General features: G+C 41.6%; 1 protein-coding gene across 4 annotated transcripts in view; it reads right to left on the bottom strand.

The window, feature by feature from the left end:
• The window catches only part of STARD13 (StAR related lipid transfer domain containing 13), an 802,429-nt gene that overhangs the window by 84,358 nt on the left and 699,641 nt on the right, over positions 1-18,430 (bottom strand). For all 4 annotated transcript variants that reach the window (XM_085621689.1, XM_085621690.1, XM_085621691.1 and 1 more), the window contains one exon: positions 13,177-13,248. In XM_085621689.1, coding sequence (XP_085477815.1) covers positions 13,177-13,248 — 72 coding nt within the window. The remainder of the gene's footprint in view (positions 1-13,176; positions 13,249-18,430) is intronic.

An 18,430-nucleotide genomic window follows, 5' to 3' on the forward strand; every position in this document is an offset into this window, starting at 1 on the left:
TTTCATACATGCCCCTACAACTGGCTATTAGGAAGAGAAGCTCTTGGCACGCCCCTTCCTAATAACGACTCACAAACCCTATTTTGTGAGCCAGTAATAGATTACTGACTTGCAAAATAGGGTTAGTACATGCCAGAAGCTGTTTTAGAAGATGCAAACGGCCTGATTCTCCATTTGCAACCGCTACAAAAATGGTCTACATCTGGCCCTCACTCCTGAAAAGGGCATGAGTCATTCCATTCACAGTTCAGGGAGGGAAAGGAACGCCCCACAAATTAGTGGGAGATTAGGAGAAGGGGTGTCTTCACGCCCGATGGGAAAAAAATGTTTCCTAGGGATATTTAAACAAGCATTTGCAATGCAATAGGTCTCACATTTACTAGAATTTGAGCTATTGGCATTGTAAATGACAATGCCTTTTATTTTTTAAAACATAAATAAAAGGCATTGTTATTTACAATGCCAATAGCTTAAAGTCTTGCAAATGCTTGTTATTATGCTGCCCCCAGAGGGAGAGTTTGTGTTTGAGGGTTCAGAGCTGCAGACTCAGGAGCTAGGGACCGGTGTTCGAGGCTCAGCGTCGGCTCAACATTCTTTAATTCTTAGCAACGCATTTAATCTCCTGCCCAGGATCTAGCAATTTAAATTATAACTAAATAAACAAAAAGCGAGTTCTTGGAGGGGCGGTCAAGCAGTATTTGGGGGGGTGGGAGTTGGGGAAAGAAATAAAAACAAGCCACACGAAGGGATTGGAGGGAGGGGGGGGAACAATAGAGGAAGCGTCCACAGATTTCTCAAATTAACATAGCGTCCGCTTCGCGTGGCGTCCCTGCAGCGGGGGAGGGGAGCATATTTAAAAGTTATACCTTAACGAACGTGAAAGCGTGCATAGCACACTGCAAATACCAAAACAAAAAAAACGGCCCCCATTGCTAAAGCTTGCGTTCTACCACTGCTCTTTCGATTAATTAAGCAAAGAGATCCCTCCAATGCAAGGTATATAGTAAGGACACAGAAGGTGGTTCAGTTCTGATGCGAGGTTACAACAGAAGAGAGGGAGGTACTAAGGAGGGACTAATAAGCCTATTAAATCAAGAGCCAACATTTACAAAGGACAGTCAAAGCAGCCAATTGAAAAGATGGGCAGAGAGTGGGTGAAGCTTCATGTCCATACCTGAATACAGCATGCCTCGCAGAGCAGCACATGCGCTGCCCAGGCTCGACCTAAAAAGTAGTATGAAGCCCAGGAAGATGGCTATTTGGATTATTGATATTGAATATCTAAAGACTCTAAGCTGTACCTTGTTATAGACCGTGGGTCTGCTATGGGGATAGACAATGAATAAAAGACATGTTTGCATTTTCCATGATGTACATAGGAGAGAACACATCTTTGGTACATAAATCAAGTAGCGGTATCTACCAACTGATATATCCTTCCACTGGCACCAACTCTTTTACAGAATGCAAACATTTTTCGGATAAAACCATTGACCAAGTCCTCAGATGTGTATAATAGCTCCTGCAGCAAGGCTTCCCTTGTACTGGAACTACTTTCAAATCTTGGGGTCAATTTTTACGTTATCTGTTGATGTGCTTGTCCATTCAACCCTATGCAGTTTCAGCGTTTGAAGTTAACTTGTCGCTGAATCGTTACTTCCAGTTGTCAAGTTCTGAAAAATAAAGCGCATTGCATGACCTTTGTCTATATTGTCCAAGCTCGGCTGTTCCCTCTGTTTCTTTCATTATCAAAAGCCAACTTACTTTTTTACTTCTCACCTTCCCCAATTTCAGCTTATTTGAAGGAGCCTACATTTAGATGAGCAGCTAGAGGTAATATGGAACTGTGACCAGGATAAGGGATTCAAATGACTACTAGATATACTTCGGGACTGTGTTTTTTTATTAGCCTGAGAAAATCACAGGTGCAAAGATGTACCAAAATCCTTGTTTCCATAGGTGGTACCTTGAAGTCATCAAACTCCTGCTGATGATGCATGGAATTGGCAATTACAGAGATGAAACCCACTCGGTCGCCAACTCCCAAAAAGTAAAGGTGGTTCCCATTAGAACTGCTGTGTTCAGGAGGTGGACGCCTCCAGTCTTGACACAGAGGGCCTTAGGATGCCAGGCAGCAAGCACCGTCTCCTATGGAAGAGAAGGGACAGCTGCAGCCACCCAGAATACATGTTGGCCTGCCCGCACAGGCAGAATAGAGCAGCCCTCTAATAGTACAGCTGCAGCTCGAGTGCCCAGCTTGTAGACTTATGCTTGCAATGGAAGAGCAGCACACCTCAGCCATGACACCTCAATTCGCAAGTGGCTGAGAGACGAGGCAGGAGAGCAGCATTATCTTAATAGCGGGATACATGGGCCTGCCGTCTGACAGCAAATGCTCCCGAGTGCTGAAATCGAGCAAGAGCCAGTCGCAGGAAACCCAGTCAGGACTTCGATACCGAAGGCGGGCATAAACAGTGCCCAAACTCGTGACCTGCCGTCTGACAGCAAAGGCTCATGAGCGCTGAAATCGAGCAAGAGCCAGCCGCAGGAAACCCAGGCAGGACTTAGATACAGGAGGCGGGAATAAACAGTGCCCAAACTTGTGACCATTTTGACAATGTCCTCATAGCATGTGTGAATTAATAGGAACACTTGTGCCTGTTACACACATCGAGGAGAGAAGGCTCCAGTTAAATATGGCGGCTGACAAACACAAAAATAAAGGAGCGCGGTGTCCCAGAAGCTGGCGCCGCGTTTATCGACATGAGCTACAATTAAACTTACGGCGCGGGTAACTTTGCCCTCTGCGAAGTCGCAGCGCCGCAGAGATGCCGTGCGTGTGCACATCTCCTGTCCGGCATGTGTCTGCCTTGTGTGAAGCCGCAGAGACACCCTGCGTGTGCACATCTCCTGGGCATGTGTCTGCCTTACGCAGTGTGTGTGCACATCTTTTGTCCGGCATGTGTCGGTCTGCCTTGTGTGAAGTCGCAGCGCCGCAGTGAAAGTGAGAGCGCGGTGGGAGTGCGTGAAAGCTAAGATTGCTAGAGAGGAGACGCCGTGCACATCGGTTGTCCAGGCAAGTGCACATGTCCTGTCCCCCTTTGTCCACCAAACCGACAACAATAGGTTTCGCCAAGACGGGAAGCGCATGAGCTGCGTCGCTAGGCGAGACCTAAAAAGGTAGAAAGTTAGCAAGTTCGCATTTATGCTTGTCCTTTTTTCCATCGTGGAAATATACACATGTATAGATGAAAGTACTTAACCACGCATATGCTCGTTTGAGAAAATGGAATCCTCAAAAACGGTTCCAAGCTTGCACCTGAAAAGCTGCGAATGTTGGAGGTTTCAGTGAGTAACCTGGAGATAAAAACACGAGAGAACTCCAAAGGGGCGCCAATCTTCACTCGACCAACAAAGTAAACGTGGGCGCAGATTTTAGAACTTTTTCAGAGAATTAGGCCCGTAAATAACTTATAAAATAGGATTGGGCAATGTATGACTTTCTGTTTTATACACGTAGCAATATAAATTAATTGTATTTCTTTGGGTATCTTTAGTGCATGGCCCTAGCATTCATATGAGCGACCAATCACCACGCTGAGATCGGGCTAAAACATATTAATGAAGCGACTTCTTTGGTTAGAGCAGCTTGACAGGGTTCGGGTGTGATGGTGGTGGGGGCGGGGAGGGACATTGGCGCGCACAACACGCAAAATCTTAATGAATAAAACCTGAGCGCGCGCGAGCTTCTGTTCTGTGGAGGAAGGCTCAATTCTCGTCTTCTTTGTTTTCGGTGTGTGCCAGCTATCGCATCGCGGCTTTAGCCGGGTGATTAAACAAGCTTTAGTTAAAATGAAGCTATTGTGAAGAGCGAGGGCCTGCCTAAAAGGTTCTGGCACACTGGCAAACATTTGAGAATTCCCTCCCAGGTGTATTAAAGGGAACACCCGGGAGGCCCATTAATACCCTACCCCCGTGCAAGGAGTAATGGCATGTTGTGTGTGTGGGGGGGGGGCGGGGGAGTAGACACATCGTACAAAACAGAGGGAATCTTCTTCGACGACGACGAGGAAGGGCTGGCAAGCAGGCGTTTGATGCGGTGAGAGAGCGGCACTGGTACTCCGGGGCATAGCCAGCATTTATGCGGCAGGGGAAATGGAACAGGGGTCTAGGAGTGGGAGGGTCCCACTCACCCCAAACAGTGCTCCCTTATACTACCGTCTAACAAGGGGGCCCGAAGCATCCTTGCCCCGCCACTGCTGCGACGTGACTACAACAGCTAGAAAAGTCCTTGCCCATAGAGCAGTGACTCACACAATTGTGCCCAAGATAAAACAGACAATGGCAGCCACGCGCCCAGGAGAGAGGAGCGGATGCTGAGGTGTGAGGATCAGCAGGCTGAGGGAGCGTGAGGCAGACGCAAAGGCGTAGACAGGGCGCGACGTTGATTCAGAAGCTCAGCTCTCTGATCGTTAAACGGCTTTGCAGTCCCTGCAACGAGCTGCGAAGGGGCTCGCTTCGTAATCAACACCCTAATGCACCAAATGATGGGCACTAAACAGAGGAAAACACGAATCACCCGCCAGGAGGTCATGACATTCATTTTCACAGCAGGGATGCCCAAAGGCCTCTTTAAGTGCTGGACAGAAGTTTGCAGAAAAGGCCCTTTCGCCCTAATCAGATTCCGTTTTCTTATTAAAAATTCCGTCTTTTGGACTGTCATGTTCGTTACAAAGAAGTACGGCTGAAGACACACATTAAAAACGTTCAGAGGGGAAAAAAGAAGCAAATAAAGAAAGAGGGGAGCAAGGAAAAGTAAGGAAAACAGCCAGGAAGCAGTCAAGGGGTAAAGGGCTATCTCTGGAGGGCAGAGGGTAGGGAAGGGCGGCCCGCACGGGTGCTGACTGCAGACAAGATCGAGCTAGTCATCACGTGAAAAGTGGGGCACTGGTCCCAATAAAAGAAAGGGATTTGGGCCCCCTATATCCTGCTTCCCTAGTAAAAATCCGTGGCTATTTGTGCTGAAGTGGCCCCTTCAGACCACAGGGACCTGGTGACACTGCACCTGCTGCACTATGGCTAGCCAAGCCCTGCATCTAGCTCTCGTGTATGGCATGGTTCATACAGTCGTGCCCATTCATAAGATATTAGAGTATCATTTAATAGAGCTTTCACTCCTCCTCCCCTACTATAGCGGGGGATCCCACTTAGTTGTAGCATGAAGTTTGCCAATTTCAAGAACTGCTCGCTCAACAGATAGGGAGGGAACCAGCACCTTATTCCAGAGTATGCTGAAAAGTCTAAGCCCTCAGGGGTTCTTTGTGCAGTTTCATTCTTGGCTCTTTAGCGCATAAACAAAGACTTGCAGAAACACAGGGCTCTATTGTATAAATCATTTGAACCAAGCAGATTCAACCTTGCCAGGACTAAAATCTTCATTTTCCATTTTTGTCTACAAATGTTACATCCTGTTGCTGCCCTTCGTTTTCATAAATGATTTCTTTCCAAGATACAGGAGGTGCTTACTTTGTAAAATGATAAGTGTCAGTGCACAAACTCTTTCCTAGAAGCCAGCATCCGGCCTGCCAAATGGTGTAGTAATAAGGCTGTCTAGTCTTGATTCCACCTCAGGCCTCTTTCATCCACCACCTGACACTCACTTTATCCCATTTTTGCAGGTTCGTTTTAGGATTCGCCTGCAACAGTGCATGCACTGCATGAGTTCTTGCTTGCCAGACATAACAAGGGACACATTTGTTGGCATAATTGTCAATCTTATTTGCTGCCTTCCAATTGGCAAGCACTTGCTGGCTTTACTTCCTCTTCTTTCGTCTGGAGCCAAGACCAAGCACTGATAGCTTCAGCTTGTTTGCTGTCCTTCCTCTGATGGCCCAGTGATTGAGGTATTACTTATATTTTTTCTTCTTTCCTTTCATCCTTGTTGAACCTCCTGCCGTTTGTAGCTGTTCTACTATGCCATACACACTTCAAAGAAGCTCTTTTCTCCTTTGAAATGTATGTTAATTGTGAAAACAGATGTTATCTGCTTCCAAATGTATGTTTACTAAGACATGGACATGGTTGCAATTTATTTATTTCTTTATGTGAAAGGAAATTTTGCTAAATGTCATATTTTTTCTTTCTTTTTTACACATGGAAAGATTAACTAATTTGCTTAGAATCATTGGGGTGTTGTGCCAAGACGAAAAAAGTATTGTCAGAGCCAATAGGGCTCTACTTTGAGACTACTGGTTCTGCCGTTTTTTTGTTGATGGGTATTGCCGACTTTGACAATGATTTGTAGTCATGCTGTATAGCAGTGAGGCTGCTGTGCAACTTGGCGCTTCATTAAATTAGTTTTAACCCCACAGCAAAGCAAACATGTTTTGTAGATCATGGCTAAAAAACATTGCCAAAGCCAATAACTTTCATAGATGAGATCTATTGGCTTTGCCAATGCTTGTTTATCCCTGCTTTCTTCCTTAGCCTCTGTTCTTCGCTTATTCTCTTCCTCTTTGTTCACCCCTTTTCCGCTTTTTGTCTCATTTGTTCAGAGTCGAAGTCTAATGATGGAAAAAAGGGCCACTCCCTAAAAGAGAGTGCCAGTGGGCTTCGCCTGCAACCACAGGCTCAAATTAAGCACTGGATACAGGAACCTGTGATTAAAGCCTTTCTTTTAGCTCTTATTTCCTTCTATGTCAAAGGGCATTTATTTAGGGATTTGGTCAGTTACTTTTTTTACTCAGATTGATTATGGATGACAGGAACATAATATGGCACAAAACAGATTTGTTTTGCTTCCTCCAGAATTTTGTTGTTTGGAGATGAGAAGGTATTGGGCTGGGATCAAAAAACATTTTTAACTGGTGCTATTTCATGTGCGTGGTGTTAACATAAGGCGTTGCTTTGTGCAAACACCTAACACTGTACTGAAAAAGCAGTTTTGTGGCAAGAATGTATGTGCATATTCATCATGTGTTATTTTGTTGTGGTGGTGATCTGTTGTGTTTTTGTGTGCATCATAGCAATATGATGCTGTGCAGTGGTTGTTGAGTTCTGTTTTGTTGCTGTGTGCCGTCTTATGTTTTAATTGTCTTAGATATTGTTCTGTGTATCCTACTGAGTTGTGCTCTGTAGCATACTTTAGAGATGTCGACACAGCCTGCGTCATTTCCAGCCAAAGCAGCATATGCCTCTAAAGTTCCTGTGACAAGCAATCATTTACACTGTCCAAGATGGTAAAATATCATTGCTCCAGCTCTTCAACTACTTCAAACAAGTCAGTCAAAAACTGTGGAATAGACTGTGTTTTAAATTAGCCCGGTGAGTGCCCACTCTATGTGATATAGTGCACTGCCTTTAAGCGAGGCCACTGAGCATTGGCCAATGAGGTTGTAAGTTTGTCAAGGCAAGTGTTATTCAGCAAAGCACTTTTAGTGGCATGTCGGGTTGCAATTAATTTTAATTGTAGCATGATGAAGGAACAGCCAATGAATGTTTTTTCGGTAACTGTATTTAGGGACTAATGGGCATCTATTTCCAGACTCAGCATTTGAAAACATCATGTGTCAGGTGACTGTGCCCTCACTGTTCTGCTTCATATACCATACTTCAGCCTAGTTTGGTTTTGAGTATCTGGTCATATTTGCTTCTGAGCACCAGGATCTCTTCGGTGACAATTTCAGTTTTCACAGCAGTTTTGATGATATGTGGTATTTAGGAAGTGTTAGCAATCGTGTAGAATCTTTTACTAAGTTTAGTGATCAACACTAGTGAGGAATATTTTGTTAATGTTTGCCACTGTTTGAGGGCCATATAAGAATTTTACATTTCTTTTTGTTAATTCTGATTTTATTCCTCTTGCAGGATCTTTCTAGCCATATTAGGAGCCTCTGAATGACGTTTGTCAACATGGCCAAGATTACAGACGCACTGTGAAAGTAAAGAAGGTAGATTCTCATTCCACCCACTTTTGAGATGTCAATAACTGTTCCTTGTTATGTGTAAAATAGGAGTGTGCTAAGTGTCCATAATTTGCGACTATGCACATTTTTGGCAAAATTATGAATAATTATATAAAATCCGAATTCATAATTTTGTGCTATTTTTGCACGAAGATGCATTTCGAGCTAAAAAAAAGCGCAAAAAACACAGAAGCACCATAAACAACAGTTGCTTGTGCTGCTGATGTTCCTGTGTGTTCATGGTAAAGCTTTACAGCAAATAGTACTCTCGCAAATGGTGTGTAATTATGCAAAGTGGCATAATGCGTAATTATGGGAATTTTCATGTAACCAGTGTAAAGCAAAAATCCCTGTAAGTACGCAGATTGCACTGGCATAATTTCAATGTCCGGCAGGCCTAGTTTAAAGCAGATCACAGGTGCACAAACTGAAGAGAGGCAGTGCCAAGGGGCATCCCGGGGCGGCTCGTTATTTATTTTAAACTCTCATTTTGTAATTCTTTCGAGCTGAAACATACAATCATAGTGGAAAGGCTATACAGCTCAACTCGTTTGACACCCAATAGAGATTGAGGCCTGCCCTCCTCAGCTTCTTCCACAGCTCGGCTGGGAAGGAGGGACATCCTTTTATTAGTGGAGTGGCTAAGGACAGATACTTGGGGTACAAACGTGGCCTACAACTGCCACTCCCAGGCTGAATCCTCCCTGTATCGGTGTTATGGCTTTTTTCTTCGACCCAGCCAGTCTTGTGTGTTTGCGAGAACGTTTTTTGTGTAGGATTTGGCCTTCCATGGGCTTTTTTTTTAAATATATTTAGTGGATTCGAAACAATACATCCCTGGGATTAAGGCAAAGTGAATATGACTACAACACCACGGACTAACTCCTTGAAGATTAGTCCCCACCCCTCCTGACAGAACTCATATGTAAATGTGGGGCTGGCACCTTCATTTTAGTTTGAGGACCCAGGGCTTCTTGAACAATTACTCTCCAGAATTTCCTAGGGTCGTTATCCCTCTACAATTTCAAAATGCAGTATTTTTTTCCAGAGATGCTCCTCTATTTTGATTGATGAACAAAATGTTAAATCATGTGCAAATTGTGTGTGTGCCTGATTTGCAACCGGTTTTACATGGATCAGGGACAGAATATCGGAAACAGAAATATTGTGTGCACAGAATATCGTGTCAAATATATTGAGGACCAAAATATTGAAAAGGAAAGTGCAAATAGGTAAGTATACATGTACTGTTCTTAACTCCACATCTACGTACCTTGAAGATATAGCTATATGAAGATATAGCTATATATATATATATATTTATTTATATTTATATAGATATATATATAGATAGATATATATTCACTTAAATAACCAAAGGTTATAGGGGCGTTATACGTAGGGATGGCACAATAAAGACAAAACTACATAGAAAAGTAACAGCAGGGAACTCTGTATTACATGCTAAGAGTTCCCATCCTCGCCACCTCATTCGCAGCATCCCTTTTGGGGAATTAAGAATTAAGCGAATCTGTAGTCATGAAGATGATCTCATTAACTGCCAAAAAGAAGCATTTGAAAGATTTTTAAGCAGAGGCTATGTGGCTTCCGATTTGCGGATAGCTCTAGAAAAAGCTAACAACATAACTTCAGTTGCCCAGAGGGAATTTGATCATGAGTCCCAAAAATCATCAAGGCAGAGTACTAATGAGACCGATACAACTATCGTGGAATCTATAAACAACATTAGATTAATAACAAACTTCAGTACACAAGAGAGACAGATTCGTAGAATTTTATATAAAAATTGGCCAATAATTCGAACAGACATCACTATGTCGCAAATATTGCCAGAACTCCCCCTATTGACATTCAGAAGGGCTCCCTCCATGAGGGATGCCCTAGTAAAAAATAGTCCTGAGGTGTTGAGTTCTAGTACATGCCTAACAGCCAGACATGGTTTTTTTAAATGTAACTCATGCCGCGCGTGCAAATTTGGGAAGAATGTATCTGAATATGCCACAGCTTTCAGTTCTGATCCAGTTAAGATTAAAGGACATTTTACTTGCAGAACTGAATATGCAATTTACGTTTTAGAATGCACTTGCCAGCTATTATATGTTGGCAGTACTAAGTTGCAAGTTTTTAATAGGATTTTACAACACCTTAGAGCAGTGGTTAATTCTGATCCCACATACCCTGTAGCGCGGCATTTGAAGTTAGTTCACAACAACAATTTAAATGACCTCAGTTACTATGTCATTAGTGCGATACCTAAAAACATCAGAGGGGGCAATAGGGAAAAAAGGCTGAGACAGGTGGAGTCTGAATTCATTATGTTATTAGATACCAAAATGCCAAATGGGCTTAATAATAATGAAGATTTGCACAACTTTCTATGAATTATCTCATCTCTGATTTTATGGTGATGTTGGTGGGTGAAGTCCAGTTTTGCTTTTAGACTGGCGCTTTTATCCCTACGTTTGCCAGTTTTTATCTAGGTTTTCTAGATTTTATCTGGTTTTATGAGGGATTGGTCGTTGGTTTTGGGCTCATGGATTTTGCTCATTTTAACATCATTATATTAATATTTGTGCAATTGTGTAATTTTTTGGCTGTTATTTATTGGTTTTATCTAGACCTATATGTTGATATTTGTAAAATTAACGGGTATAAACACTTTAGGTCTATAATTCTTAACATATAAAATTTGAATGTTCTTTGCCTCTTTAGATGCTACCTTTACGAAAGAACTCTGAAGAAGATGTTATGTATACATATATGAATGCTTCACTCTCAAAATTGAAACATGGGAAAACCGTTGTAAGCGTCTATCACAAGCTGCTATGTATTGTTTATTATATTGTGTGTATATATATAAGCTCACCACGATGATGCACTTTATGATTAGCACTTTATTTGCACTATTGCACTATTTTTGATAATAACCGCAGATTTTAATAATTAGTTCTTTGGACTTGTGCATTTATAAAAATATCTCATAATTACAATTATATACCAGCAAATTTTGGCAGCAACATTATATCGATATATAAGCACTATGCTGGAATATATAGCGATTGATAGATGATATGTGTTATCTATATATGCGAGGTTTTGAATCGTGAAACATTATCAATGAACACTATGTTCTAATGTAATTGTTAGATTTTCACATTCAATTCCACACTATTATGCAGTATATGATAATTGTTAAAGGATATGACCCAATCATGGGTAAAACAATTTATAGGAACACTATGTTCCTATTATCCTTTTTCTTTCTTTCTTTCTTTCTTTCTTTCTTTCTTTCTGTATTCAGATTTGTTTAAATCTACATACCTTCAATTGTGCAATACGACCGCTATGCATGCATTGACTGATAATTGTAAAATCGCTGGTAACAAAGAGAGACAATATGTTCATATGCAATGTGTAAGCTTAGTCCTATGTCTATATCCATTTGGAAACTTTATTGACAAATCTGTAAGCGGTACTGTGATTGGGCACCTTATATATAGTCACTCATTGGTCCTGCGCGTCATGTGATCAAGACTGCCGTGAGGCAGTCGAAACGCGTCAGGCTGAGCACTTGCGAGTGAATTTTAGGCACCATGCACTTTAAATCTGCAAACTAAATAAAGAAAACTTTGAACTCCACGCTGTGGTCCGTATCTGCTTTTGGGTTCTATCTAAACCCGTTCCAGGACTTTTGGTTTTCCATAGATAGATATATATTCACTTAAATAACCAAAGGTTATAGGGGCATTATACGTAGGAAGCAGAATTTAAAAAACCTTAGAAATTCCTCTCCATGGGCTGATTTGGGCCCAAGGGATCCTATCCCCCAGGCACCTGTGTTAAAATATATTTATTTTTCATAGGGAAGTGGGTCACGTGCCCCCATCCCCAAGCCGATTTTGGCCTCAGGGACCCCATCCCCAGGGCCCAGCCATTATCCAATGGGGAGAGAGGTCATGTAGCTTTCCTCCCCTTTGCTATTGGACTAATGGAGGGGAGGTGTAGTCTCTTCAAATGATTTTTGTTTCTACTGTCAGCTGTTTACACATTTTTTTCAGCATCCCAAGTTTAACTTAGAGCTAAAGAAAAGAATCACTTTGATGGTGGATATGCTGAAGAACAAATGCTAGATTCCTCAGACCATGGACGGCACTTGCAGGAAACAATGTAGATATTTACTACGAGCCAGTGGTTAATTTGTTAAAAGCATAAGTGCCGGGGCTCTCGCCAGGAGGTAGCTTGCACCAGCACCATTTCTCCTGTTAGCGCCGCCTAAAACAGAACCAACTACTAACAATGACAGTGGGGAGAGGATCTAGTGCAATGACCAGAGCGGCCAACTTCAGAGCTGGGGAACCAGGTTCAAGTCTCAGCGTCGGCTCAACATCCTGTGATTCTGAGCAAATCACTTAATCTCCCCCTGCCTACCATAAATGAATGTGTCCTTAACTGGTGGTCATGAAAAGCGCTGGTGTTGATGATTAAGTGCTGGTGCTAAGCACCGGAAACCACTGGCTCAAATTAAGCACTGCTTTGAGGAGGGACTCATCCTTAGCTTGCCTGAACAAGTACTAATTGGACCTGAGCCACACTATTCTAAAGATGTTGTAACCAATAATGCAAGCAAATAGACAGCTTATGTGTATCTCTGCCCTGGACCACAATTAATACCGGAACAGGGTTGTACACTGTGAAATATGGGCCATGTCTAAATGGTATACTTGACAATATCTCTTGAACGATTAGGGCTAAAGGCTGGAGACTACCACCATTCTTCTCAATGTTTGCTGTACCTAACTCTAAAATGTTTAAAAAGTGGCATATATTTTCAAGTAATATTAGGGAAGGGGCAGACATATTTATGATGCATGTAAATAACTGTGCTATAAAGCATCTGGAATTAATCTTTAGGTCAAACCCTGAAAGTTAAACCTTGACTGCTCCACCAAATTACATTAAGATGTCCCATTTCCATCCCAGACTCAGAACCCTCCATCCTGGGGCAGTCTCGCCTTTGATACGGAGGCGTAATCTTTACAACTTGAAGAATATAGAAGACATGACATAAAGCATTTTATACTTGTATTTTTATCAATAGGGTGAAACACTTTGCACAATTGAAATATGTTAACTGCAACACATTTCTGTAAATTTGATGTTTCCTGACATTTAATGGAAAGATACAACTTACCCTCGTAGAGTTGAGCATACTGAGGGAATCCAGCCGCTCGCAGCCAGTCACAGGCTTCTTTTGCCTCCAATTCTGAAATATAAAATAATTAGACATTTTATATATCAGTATTTTATAGTTCTTAGAATACATGAGAATGCTAATTATTTTTTAAAAAATAATGGAAAATGGAAACATTGTTCGATAAATAAATATGCCTATTTTCAGTAAAAGAAAAACCTGATAAAACTGTCACAGAGTCACATGGACATTTATCACAAATTCGATTTAATTACAAAAATATGTCATCCTCAATTCTAAAACTACTAAATTCGAGTTTTACAAAATCATTATCCACTATCAAACTTTAAGAAAATTGCTAATTTTAAGCGTAAAACTGATCAGTGGTTTTTAAGAGAAACTGGAGGCAGTGTCATAATATTTAATGTAATTTGTCCTGGTTATTTAGATGAACGTGTCTCTCCTGAATTACGCCCATCATAAAAAATGCAAGAGATTTATCAACTCCCCTTTCTTTGCCAAGACACATGAGCATATTGCAGATAATAAATATTCATCTCTCCTTTGTCACATTTTCTGATTGCTTAGCAATGGAAGTAGATTATTTAATAGCCTTGTAACAGGGGACCTATTATATGATCCTGCCAGCCTTTTTAAAGGGTATATAACTTGCATGGACGCCTGTTCATATTTTGTTTGCTTCCCTACAAAGGTGCCCGAGATCATCTATCAAAATATACAATAGAAAAAATACTTTTTAATAAAAGCTGACCTAGGATATCCTAAATCCTGTTGTGGAGTTATACACATCTTTAAATAACGTGCATGTCATATGAGGCTTCTGTTTAATACCCATTATCCCCCACTATAGCAGAGGCTTCCATTCCATGTTATCATTCTGAAAGCTGAAGCCCAATTCGGAATGGGTAACAAAGTATTTGCAGTCTAGGTACCTCCATCGCTGTAATGAACATCTTTTCTGCACTTAACTAATACAACGTTTGACAGACTGTGCTCTTAAACCTCCACCTCATAGCTAGCTAAGATTTTGCCTCATAAATCTTTATCTTTGCTTCTCCACGTGGGTCCCCATCCTTTTGAGTGAATTTCAAAATGAATCCATGATAGCAAGGGCTGGTTTGGTATTCTGCTTTCCTTTGGCTGAGGGTGCACATGTTTAATTCCCAAGCTATCCGAAAATCGTATTTTTTCGTTCTAAAATGACTCAGCAAACGCTGTACCACGTTGGAAGTCTTGGCTGGTTTTATTTCCAGGTCAGCCATGATAGAGGCCAGATATATTTTTCTGCAGCTGCCCAGAACTGCCAGTGACAGATATAGGACATGTCTGATAGAATATTGTGGCAAAAATTTCGAGGACCTAAATACCGAGAAGGTAAGTGCAAATAGGTAAGTATGGATTTACTATTCTTAACTCCACATCTACGTACCTTGAAGATATATATATATATACACATCTCGTCAAGGTGCAGATGTGGAGTGAAGTATATTAAAACTTTGCTTCCCCATAGAAATACCTTCAAGATATTTTTGCTCTCGATGTTCTCGACACAATATTTTGTCCACAGGATATTTTTTCCTCAATATTAGGTCCAGACACCCGATATGGGTTAATACATGCATCAGTGATAATTTTCCAGGCCTGAAATCTATATTGTTGGTTCTTCAAATGTATTTTGAAAAGGGCAATGGCTGTAAATGTAGTGAGATTATTTACAGTCATTCGTCTCTTTTGCCCTAGAAGCTGCAGGTGAATTTGCACACTTCTGTAGCACCCATTATGGCGTGGCTGACCCTGGCCAGGTTCCCAGTCCGGCCCTGACCCTGGCTCTGCAGTCAGTGTCCTAATCCAGACTGCAGAAGGGTATTTTTACACACACTTTTGATCATTTCATATAGATTGACCTAGCATAGCACAATGATTAGTGGTGCACATTATAGGCCACATTTTATTGTAGGAGGAACAGCTCGAACCAGGGTGTTTTGCACAGGACAGTGAAGTATAGAACTACCGAAACCATGATATGATAGGAAGACGGGGAGGTGGGAACGTGTAAAAGGGACTTGTCACTGGGACAAGCCATCAAAGAGTACAGCTTGCTTTTACTTATTTACATTGAACACGTATACAACATGAATCACAGGGAATTGGCTAGAATCACAGGCAGCACTTTGGTTTAAATCCTAAGCGCAACCACTTAGAAATTGTGAAAAATATTGCCCATTGTCTTGGAACCATGATAGACAAAAGTGTTATTCCATCACACATCACTACTGCAGTCACAAATCTCTGGGGAAATGTCAAGCATTGCCACCTATGTCATTGTGAACTCAGCACGCCTCCTTTTTACGCAACAATTTTGTATACATTGCCTTTGAGATAGGCAGACCTCCAGCCATTTATCATCAAACATCCTCTGATCTGCCCTTGCCATCCCACATTACTACATGTTCTTCACTCATCTGACCTTTGCAATGTAAGACCTATTCAGATATCGGTAAGCTTAGGTGCCAAGAGTCCTGCGCAATGCCTTGTTACTCTGACAATCTTTCAACGTGGTTTATATCTTCGGGTTACCCACTGAGATAGCGTAGTGATATGCTGTGGAGTAAGTTTTCTTGGATTCTTGAAACTATAGTTTACAGGCTACAGCCATGAACATTCAACCAGATTGTGTTTGGGAGCGATGGGAGACACCCTCCATCTAGGCTTCTCATCCAACACAAATGTTTCAAGCAAAAATAAAAAATGTGTCTTATGGATAGAAGTTCAAAACACAACTCAAGTTACAGGTTATCCTCTATAGGAATAGCATTCGCTATAAATTCTTTACTTATGTTACATTTTCAAGCATTGTCAAGGTCATAACTTGTCCAATCTCCTCTTTTGTCCAATGCCATTCTCTTTTAACACAGGATAATGTTGAATATTTGAATCTCTTGATTCCTTCTTGTCGCGTCCTGTCATGTGATTTAGGCTGCAATGCCTTTTACTTGTGCATAGCAACTGTTATGTAGATTGCCTCTTCACATCTCCCCCTTTCATGGACCACTGGACTACTACAGCGGTCTCTAATCTTTGAGCATTTTTGTTTTAAAAGTACCAGAAGTAAAAGACTGTGTGCACCAAGAAGAGTAGCGGGTTTGCCAGAGTAAAGACTCAGGAGGCCAACATCTTCATTGCTGTGGTGAGCCCTTTGAGACCTATCTGCACTCAAACGCCCATCTACTAATGCACCATCAACATCAAGCCCTCCTTACAGCAGAACGCCAACAAATAAATAGCCTGGAAATAGGAAATATGTTGTAAAGGAAGAAACAGAGTCTTGTCTAATGTTCTCCTCTGTACTGAGAACATTAGACAAGTAATTTACTACAAAATACTTCTACATTTGGTTTGTCACCAAATATGTACTAAAAATCCCAGGATCCTTGCTAGAAGGGGCTGAAGATGCAACCTACTGAAATTAATAGGAAAGGGACTCGGGCACCATATACAGATTTACCAAGAATGTAAGAAGCACTGTGATCTCATGATCAGCCTACATAGTTTTCTCAAAAACAGTAAAAGACGCATGGTAGGTTACAACTGACAAATAAAATCAAAATCACTAGTACTATACAAACACCACTAAAAATTACCAGTGAAAGAATGATAGGACTGTGAATCAATATATACATTCTTTTTGGAACAGCTTAAGGCAAAAGGATGCTCTCAGCACTTTAGTTGGTTAGACAAAGGTAGTCGTTACAGAAATACCATGTGTGTAGTTGGCTCTTGAAAGTGCTGATCAGTCAAGTGGTGTAACTAATGAAGACATAGCAAGGAGAGCATAAATGAACCATTCTGTAGGTCACCACTGTGTTTATCCAAAGGATATTATGAAAAGTTTTCACACAAATGTGCCAATCCTGGCATCAAATTACAAACTGCAGTAAAAAAGAAAGCACACCACACGCTTAGCTCACATATTAGTGCTGTCTCTCCCAATGTAAACACCTAGGCCATCCATAACCACCTGAGCTTGATCATAAGACGTTAAATGGAAGTACTAACTTCAAAATCTCATTGCGGAGAAGTACAATCTCCCATCACGGTCGTGCCTATTTATTTATTTCCGTCATTTGGTTTAGCACACAACTCACTTTTGGTGGAGTATCTCAGTGCTGCGCTGATCAGAGAAGCAGAAAAACATTCTAAAACAACCAGGTTTTCCACATCTTCTTGAAACTTATGAAAGCCTATAGGCTTTTGAGCATAGGATTACCTTTATCATTAAGGTAATCTACCATCATCAATTATAAACATCAGCCAGAAACATACAGTAAGATCTGACATGGACAACACACTGAACATAATGTATAATATGATCTCCCACCCCCCACACACACTGATTGTGACACACACCCAGAGAATCCAAATCGCATCCAGGTACCCGATGACTTCCTTGTCATACACAATCGATTTGGAAACTGTGTCAGGGTCCTCTTTCCTTTTTCTTTTTATTATGCTGCATGGTTTATTGTAATATTGCTGAAATTATCAATAAAAATGTATAGGCAGAGTTGAAAGGTCACATGCACAATGCTGCATTTTTTACAGTGGACTAATAGAAAACCACCTGGGCTGGGTAATGTACACACTCTCCTTGACTGCCCTCAAGCTTCTTCACTGAGCTACTGCACAATAATCAACCTCTGCACTCTTATACATGCATATAAACTTCAACCAGATATGAGCTCAAATCTTAAACTAGGTACGAGTCAGTCAATGTGTAGTTCTCCATATCGGCCAACCATCAACAGCAGGCTTTCTAGACAAGATGGCCATTTTCCCCTCCAACATGGTTGCTGTTATTCACACTAGGAATGCATGTTGAAAGAATTGGTCTGTTAACATCGATTTATAGAAAAGAGCCCGTATCCAGACATGGCTGGATCTGTCAGCACAAATACCATGCAAGAACGCTTTTCCTTGCATCTGGGGTCATTGACTACCTCCCTTGTCTATTGACCCTTTGCCAACCCAGCTAATCCCGCACTCAGGATGGCAGGAAGGCACACTCACAGCCCAACGATGGTGCACGTCCAGCACTGCCTGTCTATGTGTTATCCTCCGGCCAAACTCTGTTTCGGTCCTCCAAGAACCAGTAGGTAAAAACCAAGCCAGGGCCAGATTGGGAGGTAAGTCATCCGCTGCTGGACCTCCGATGAAGAAGGTATCCTGCTGTCTA

This window comes from Triturus cristatus, chromosome 8, assembly GCF_964204655.1.
Source record: "Triturus cristatus chromosome 8, aTriCri1.1, whole genome shotgun sequence".
NCBI classification, from domain to species: Eukaryota; Metazoa; Chordata; class Amphibia; order Caudata; family Salamandridae; genus Triturus; species Triturus cristatus.